The sequence below is a fragment of the Cyprinus carpio genome, chromosome B5 (assembly GCF_018340385.1).
Source record: "Cyprinus carpio isolate SPL01 chromosome B5, ASM1834038v1, whole genome shotgun sequence".
NCBI classification, from domain to species: Eukaryota; Metazoa; Chordata; class Actinopteri; order Cypriniformes; family Cyprinidae; genus Cyprinus; species Cyprinus carpio.
The window spans coordinates 6,580,446-6,588,904 of NC_056601.1; the positions used below are offsets into that span (position 1 = coordinate 6,580,446).

The 8,459-nt window shown below is 35.9% G+C and overlaps 1 protein-coding gene across 1 annotated transcript; it reads right to left on the reverse strand.

Annotated features, from left to right (window-relative positions):
• Nucleotides 1-3,896: 3,896 nt before the first annotated feature.
• Nucleotides 3,897-7,861, reverse strand: lman2lb (lectin, mannose-binding 2-like b). The gene is made up of 8 exons (XM_042723950.1): nt 7,622-7,861; nt 6,853-6,971; nt 6,599-6,716; nt 6,422-6,504; nt 6,173-6,334; nt 5,843-5,957; nt 5,405-5,524; nt 3,897-5,297 (listed from the first exon to the last, which is right to left on the reverse strand). The coding sequence occupies exons 1-8, from the start codon at nt 7,824-7,826 to the stop codon at nt 5,155-5,157; spliced, it is 1,065 nt and encodes a 354-aa protein (XP_042579884.1). The 5' UTR covers nt 7,827-7,861; the 3' UTR covers nt 3,897-5,154.
• Between the last annotated feature and the right edge of the window lie 598 nt (nt 7,862-8,459).

Consider the following 8,459-nt stretch of genomic DNA (forward strand, 5'->3'; position numbering starts at 1 on the left):
ACGAATGAGACAAAGAAAGAAAGAGGCGCTATGAAAAAAAAGTCATTCACCGTCATTATACCACATGGGTTATATGTGCCCAAAATACATCTGTTACAGAGAAGCATGTGAAACAACTCAACCTGTTCAGTTTTGTGCACACGTTGCAGTGAAAAAAATCAGGATAACTTTACATTTTACCTTTAGTAATAAAACGGCACAAATAAAATGTGCATCAGAAATAAATGTAACATTTTACTAGCAACTTCTTAACATTAATGCACATTTGTTGCATAAAAAGTAAAGGTGCAATTGTAAATTCAATATAATGGGTCAGCACATATGTGACCCTGGACTACAAAACCTAATGATTTTTGGCATAAAAGAAAAATCGATAATTTTGACCCATTCAGTGTATTGTTGGCTATTGCTACAAATATACCTGTGCTACTTATGACTGGTTTTGTGGTCCAGGGTCACATGTGTTTGTGTTTACACTTTTAAGTGATATTTTTGAGTCTCTGTGTTACATTCAAGTTGGAAACCCCCATGCTGTGTTACGTTATTTAGTTAAAAATGTTTCACCGATCACCCACATTTCTCGGTAAACAGTTTTTTCATTAAAAGCACTGACATGAAAACAAAAACAAGTGATTCTTAAAGGGGAAATAACTGAATGATTACACATATTGTCGCATCATCAGTGCTGGGGAGTAACTAGTTACATGTAACAGAATTACGTAATTGAATTACAAAATAAGGTTACACTTTATTTTAAGGTGTCCTTGTTACAGATTTTGAAAGTCTGCAGTTATTACAACCCCAATTCCAGAAAAGTTTGGACGTTTTGTGAAAAGGCCATAAAATCAAGAATGTTCACTTGTTCATTTTCTTTAGCCTTTATTTAACTGACTAAAGTACAAAGGAAAAAATCCAGTGTTTTCACTGGCTAACTTAAATTTATTTTGTAAATATAAACATATTTTTATTTTGATGGCTACAGCACCCTCACAACACAAAAGTTGGGACAGAGGCATGTTTACACCTGTGTCACATCAACTTTACTTTTAATTACAATGTTTAATTGGAATTGAGGATGCTAATTTTTAAAGTTTTGCAAGCACAATTTTTTTCCTATCTGGCTTGATTCAAGACTTGACCTAACAACCATGGACTTCACATAAAAGATGTCCTTTTGTTGGTGTTGAAACAGTCTGTGATGTCCAAATATTTGCATGAATTTTATTGGTGGGTTTTTGCATGTGCCAGTCACCCATGCCTTTTGCGCTGATGTACCCCCATACCATGATAGACTTTTGCATCTGTCACTAAAGCAAGTCTGGATGGTCCCTTTGGTCAGTAGTGAAAGTGGTTTTCCAAAGTACTCCTGAGATCATGTGCTATATGTCACACCGCAGTTTGATGGTTTATTATGCAATGAGGGCTGAGGGCTGAGGGCTTATGTAAACTTAGTGCTCAAAGGTCAAGCACATTCACTAAAGGTTTTCTGCCTGGCTCTACATGTACTTAGATTTCTCTGTATTTCCTGAATCTTTTCACAATATTATGTATGGTAGTTAGTGAAAGACCTAAATTCTTTGCGATTTGTATTGAGAAATGAGGTTATAGATTTGTTTGACACCTCTCATGAAATTTGGCACAAAGTGATATGTCATGATCCAGCTTTGCTTCTAAAGACCGAGATGGTCCTTTTATACCCAAACATGATATCTTGACCTATTACCAATACACCCGCTTACTGTGAACTGTTTCAAAACAGTTTAATTTGGATATTCTTTCACCTTTTTGCTTTATATTCGCCTCTGTCCCAACTTTTTTGGAGTCCATCAAAATCAAAATTTGTTTATATTTGCAAAATACATACAAGTTGGTTAAGTAAAAGTGAAAGAAAATGATCAAATTACAGATTCTTGATTTTATTGCATTTTACAAAATGTCCCAACTTTTCAGGAATTGGGGTTGTAGTGTTGAGTACTATTGTAAGGTTAACCTTGCATGGTTTAAATGTTTGAAAATGATTAACAACTGAAAACAGTAATGTAACAAAAAGTAACGAAATATAATCAGTTACATTACTTTAATAAAGTAATTGAAATAGTTACACTACTTATTACATTTTAAATTGGGTAACTTGCAATCTGTAACCTATTACATTTCCAAAGTAACTTTCCCAACACTGCTCATCGTGTATCATTGTGTCAGCTATTTTCTTTTTCTTTTTTGTAATTTGCATGCTTTGACCTTGTACTGTTTTCCTCTTTTGACTGGTAACCAGTAGACAGGAACAGACAGTAAATGCATAGAAACTTGAGAAAGGGAAATGCCTGATGAGAAAAAAAAAGTAGTCTGAAATTTCATTCAGCCTCTCAGTTTTAGGTGATAACCCTGAGAATTGTGAAACGATTATCAAGTACCAAACACAGGAAGTTAAATTCGAGAAATAGTGATGTAGAAACAATGCACACCATAATCAGGTTATAGGGTTATAATGTAGATTACAATGTACTTAACCAAGTATGCTGGAGAAAGGTTATTATGTCTTATTTGGGTAAATCATATCGTTTTAGATCTTCAAATGTGAATAAACTGACCAGAGAACATCATCCTAAAATAAAGAAGCTTGGGTTGCAATTTGTGTGTGATGGATTGAGGTAACACAGGAGAAAAATATATCTGGAAATGAGTCTCAGCTCTCCTCCCCCTCTCAGCTCATTATCCTGCATACATTAGCACAGAGGTACTTGACCTCAGTTTTGGTTCCTCAGACTGAAATGAGCCACAAACCTCTCTCACAGACAAATAAAAACAACACAGGAAAGAAAACTGACTGAATGTATGAGCTACAAAAATACAGGGGACCTAGTATCTCAACTTACATTTAAGTTGCAAACATTAGTTTGATGGCCTTTTAATTTAAGCTATCAAGCAGGAAAAAACAATGAATTCTCAGGTGTGTAGAACCAAAAAAAAAAAAAGAGGAGGTTAGGTCAACCAGGTAGCTGAAATTGTCTGCACACTGGAAAAATACAATCAGACAAAAAAATGGTCTATCAAAAATATATTTTATTTTCCATTGGCAAAAGGTCAAAGTGGCTTAAAAACAGACCAAGGAGCACACATTTCAGCACATGCTTTCTTCAGTGCTCCAGCATATGGAAATATGGAAAATAAAAGATATAAAAGAAGACCTTTCTTGGTGTGATTGAATTTGTCAAGCTTCCTTCTTTAAAGGAAAATACTTAGTGCATTAATGAACTTGTCTAGCTAATTTTGTCTTGCTAATATCTGTTTCCCATGCAGCAGGCTTTGCATATAGGATAGAATAAGGAAAATACACGTTGACATTACAGTGATGTTCTTAATAAAGACCTGTTAGTCTTTAAAGTTATGTTTGACATTCAAAAGAGTTTTTGTTATGTTCCAAGTTTTTTTTATGGTTACCATTATGCTGAATAGTAGAGCTTGTGGTTAGGTTGTGGGTGGGTACATCAAGTTATGCACAACACTGACCAGATAAACCATTACTGCACTAAAGTTGGTGAAAAGTAATTCATTACTTGTTTGTAAAGTATAAATGGCAGATAAGCTTTTAATTTGAACTGGAATAGATAAGTTAAATTGGTTTCAGTGCCATCTCTCAATTATGTTCAAAGTAGTTGGATTTTTATTTTATTTTGTTGAGTGATCAACTTAAAATTGAAGTTCCTATAACTTAGTCTAGTTTCAGTTTAGGCTATTTTCAGTTGTCTTAATTTTTTGTTTGTTTCTAGAGTGTATACAAATAATTATGGGTTGTAAAAGCTATGAAAAATGCTTATTGTAAAACAATTTATTCCTAAAATTTTATCTTTAATCGTACTAAAAACTTGAGATAGAAATCAACACAAAACATCCAGTTATAAGATAAACTTTAAATGTTTAATTTAGACTTTTCGACATTCAACATGTTGGTGACAACCATGAAAATATCAGTTTGTTACAGCAGCTTGCTCAATCACTGAGCTGATGAGAACAGCAATGTAATCTCTCCCAATATAAAACAATGGACAAATGTTGCACAACTATAGAGAGCAGCGACTAGAAGTGATAGGAAAGACTGGAACATGGACAAAAGCAAAACCCCTTGCATATCTTTGCAATAGTGCAATTATTGAAAAAATCAGGAACTGTCAAACTGCCGCACCAGCTTTCCATCTCTGCCTCTTTCCGGAAGATTTTAAGATACGGGAATAGACACGTCATCATCATTAAGATTATAAAACATAGTATGCAAATAAGGCCATGAAAACATGAAATATCAAGGTTTAACAGGAACTGTTAGATAAAGTGGTTAAATCGTGACAAACCAAAGTAACTCCAGATAAGCTACATCTGGTCAAGTAGTTCAGTGCAGCTTTTGATACATAAAACAGGATCACATATAACAAAAGACATCATATGGATTACAAAACAGACATTTGGGAAAAACATTCTTCACATTCACACTGATGGTTGTTACTGTCTGATGGCTGTTACAGTACAGTTGGGCAGCATTACTTATGTAAGGATGAAAATCAAGTTTAATCAATTTGGCAAGTGAAAATGTGACTGCTGACAGCTGATGAGATGATCGTGACAGATGAAGGTCAAGGTGAGGGTTTATTATGCAATCAGGGCTGAGGGCTGAGGGCTTATGTAAACTTAGTGCTCAAAGGTCATGCACATTCACTAAAGGTTTTCTGCCTGGCCCTACAGGGCTTTTGGGATTACAGTAGACAACCTGAGAATACAACAGTTTGTTAAACTATTGTGTCTCTGTACATGCTGTCACACATAGTTCTCTGTACTGCCTCTGGCTGAAAGGTGAAGGCCAAGGCCAGTGTAACTGGTACAAAAATACAGCAAACGCACACAAAAATCTGAAGAGACCTTCAAAAACAGATGCACACCCATTCAAATACTCTTGAATAGTTTTTTGAAATCATAATCATGATTGAGGTGGTTGCTTTTCACTTGGAGAGGTCAGGTATGGCTTTTTAGTTCAGTGTTGGCCTTCAGGTCCTTCCTGTATGGGGCAGAGGTGAGGACCAGAAACGGCCCATTGCAAAAATGCCAGTCACACTCATGTTGGATCTCTCGTCCCATTTCCTTCCTGTCACTTGCTCTCCAATTTGCTCAGTAGAAGCGTTTGCGGCGGTTCTCTTTATAGTGATTATATAGAAAGAGAATAACCACAACCACTACAACCAGCACAACGACTGAAACAATGAAGAGAAAGAAGGTGGTGATGATGCTCCTTCCTTCATCCTCCACAAGAACTGTGTCAAGAAAACATAAGATGCTGTAAGATACAAACATTTGGGCTTATCTGTAAAATATTATGAAAAAAAAAAAAGGTGTAATGTTATTGTTACTACAGTATTACCATTAGGGTCCACTCGGTAGTCTACACTAGGCAACGTGATCTCCTGCTGTTCCTCTTCCTCTTCAGGACTACGTTCCACTGTGAGCTCATACAGCTTGAAGGAGATCAGGTCATGGTTATCTAGAAAAAAAAAACATGCAAAATATTAATAAATAAAATTACAAATAAGTAAATAAAATGCTAGTAATTCCTATCAGTTATATAAAAAAAAATAACATTACATTACTATGACTGATAAAACAAATATTGGGAGAACTGATTGAAATCTTGTTTAATATATAAAACTGATATTATAACTTAGTTTATGTTTTTTAATTAGTGTAACATTAATTCTATGGAAATTTTTGGATTGGCCCAAAATGAGTATGATACATAAAAAGCCATTTGCATTAGATCTGAATATCTGCTGGACTAAAATGGAGTGACACTGGTCCAAACCTGATAAATCTCCAGTGGCCGATGAAGCGCCGAAGTAGTAACCTTGTGGCAGCCTCACTCCAGGGATATCCAGGCAGTCCTTCCACTCTTGCTTCCCCTCGATATCTGTCATCACCTGAAAGGCAGAACAGCAAATGAAAGTGCATAGAGAACTAACAAAGAGAGAACTGCTTTCCAACATCTGCCTAAACACTTCCTTAATCTCAATCATCAGAAGATTAAGCAAATTGAACCTCTCCCTTGGCTTGTTATGAGCATCAGCTTAGCAGTGTATGTATGTATCTGTCTTTGGCTGAACTAAGAAACACAGAATGTAAAGATGTTTCTTACTGTGAGTCTGTTCTTCATGTATCTGATCAGGAGGAATGTGTCATATTCAACATTACGAACATGAGCAGCGCAGCCACCAAGATCAGTAGACCGTCCGTCACGGTCATGATCATATGCAACACTCCCGTTCCCGACCATCGCGGAGATAAAAGGAAACGTTCTCTGAACGAGAGACAGAAATTAAACAAGTTAGATTATTATTGTTTTTAACAGGTGAAAAAAAAAATAGAAATAAATGTGGTGATATACCTCATGCTGCTTGTCATCATTGGGATAAGTGTCTATAAAAACACCCAGACCTGTAAAAAAGTTTGTGTTTCCAAACACTTGACCTAGAGGAAAACACACACAATATAAAAAACTGTATCATAGTCATATCACGGAGAATCAATATTTTGAAGATTTGAAATATTGGTGATCTCGTACCAATTTGCATTCGCTCTTTGGTCAGCCATATTGCAAGGCCGTCCCCATTCAGGTTCTTCTTGCCCTCACCATGGATCTTAAATTGTAATCGGAGCTCCCAGTCCCTGAGGTAACAGGGCTGCACACACAAACACACCGATGAACAAGTCTGACTATTACCCATCATCTCTAAAAACCTCTTTGTCTAAAAGGGTGCTGATTAACAGCTTTGTCTAATTGGTGGTGTTTCGGGTTTTCTTGTCATTCAGACTCACAATACGACTCCATACAGCTCCTTGTCTGCTCTGCGAGTCTGGTGTCAGCCGTATGTTTTCAGGCATGATCATGGTGTTTCCCATGAACTCCCAGTGTGAGGAGCTGGAGGAGCCCAGTCCTGTGTACATATACATCAACATTTCATACAAAATGTATATGCCTATACGCAATGGACAGTTCAGGAAAAAAGTTGCAATAAATAAAAGTTGCAATACACATCTCTTCCGTCAACATTTGACTGCATCCTAATTAAAAAAATAAAATAAATAATAATAATAATACAAAAACACTTTGCTTTGTCTTTCCTTAATTCTTGTCTAGCTTGTACTTATCTGACCTGAACTTTGTATAACGAGCACTTCCTGTGTTTATTTGCCTCTTGATGATGAATGGCACGCTAGTTGTATTCCTAAATTATTAAGTCGCTTTGGATAAAAGCGTCTGCTAAATGAATAACTATAAATGTTATTGTAATAAATACACAGAGTTCAAATTGTTTAATAAAGCATATGAACCGGAATATCTACAACTGTCCTGTACTTCCGCCCTGTGGACTTAAATCACTGCAGTTGCGAAATAAAACTGCCACTGTTACGAAAGCAAGAAAATGGCAACAAACAATACCAAAAGAAATAAAGGACACAGTGGTTGGCTTTGGTCTCACTTAAGTATTTTCTTCCTAACTAACGTTAGTTGAGTTAAAAGCAGGTGTAACTTTTGGCAGGGCACCGGTTTAACGTCACTGAGGGAGCAGGAATGGACGCTTACCTTGGTATGGCTTACTCAGCGAATACTCTCGCTTGAGAAATTCGTAAGTAGTATCTTCATATGTATTTTCGCCTGAGCTACTACTCGTAAAAGCGAGTATTAATACTAATAACGTGGATAATCTAATTTTGTTTGCCAGACTGTACGGTAAATTCATTACTGTTGTGTAAATAGTCCCGTTCAACTTCATCACGATGGCCGCCATTTTTCCTCGCTCACTTCAAAATGCCCGCCCCTTGACGCTATTCGTCTATTTTCATTCGTGCCCTGCAATAAGTGGTTTACAATATTGTCAATCATTTTTTCGACCAATCACCGTGTCCCATGAATTACGTTTGGTGAGTATGTGTGCCAATAAAGTAAGTGAATCCTAAGAAAATATAATGCTAAAAGGTGATTTAAAATGCTATTTTAAATCTGAGTTCTAAATCTAAACTTAGATCCAGATGTTTATATTTAATTTACCTATCTGTACTATTATGCAAATTGTCATATCACTAGGCTGTGTTTGTTTGGCAGATAAGCAAATGTTTCTTTATTCAAATAAACTGAATTCTAAGCTCAGACATTGGCGTGTATTACTGGCGTATAATTTGGCTTTGTGTGTGTGTGTGTGTGTGTGTGTGCGTGTGTGTGTGTGTGTGTGTGTGTGTGTGTGTGTGTGTGTGTGTGTGTGTGTGTGTGTTTAAATATTACACAAATGTGATGATATTTTGAGAAACTAAGAGGGTTATGACCTAACGTTAGTTATTTAAAATTAGCATACAAAGATCTTTAAAACTAAATGTCAAAATACACTACATTTTAAACATTAACATAGCCTAAGTTAATTTCTGTA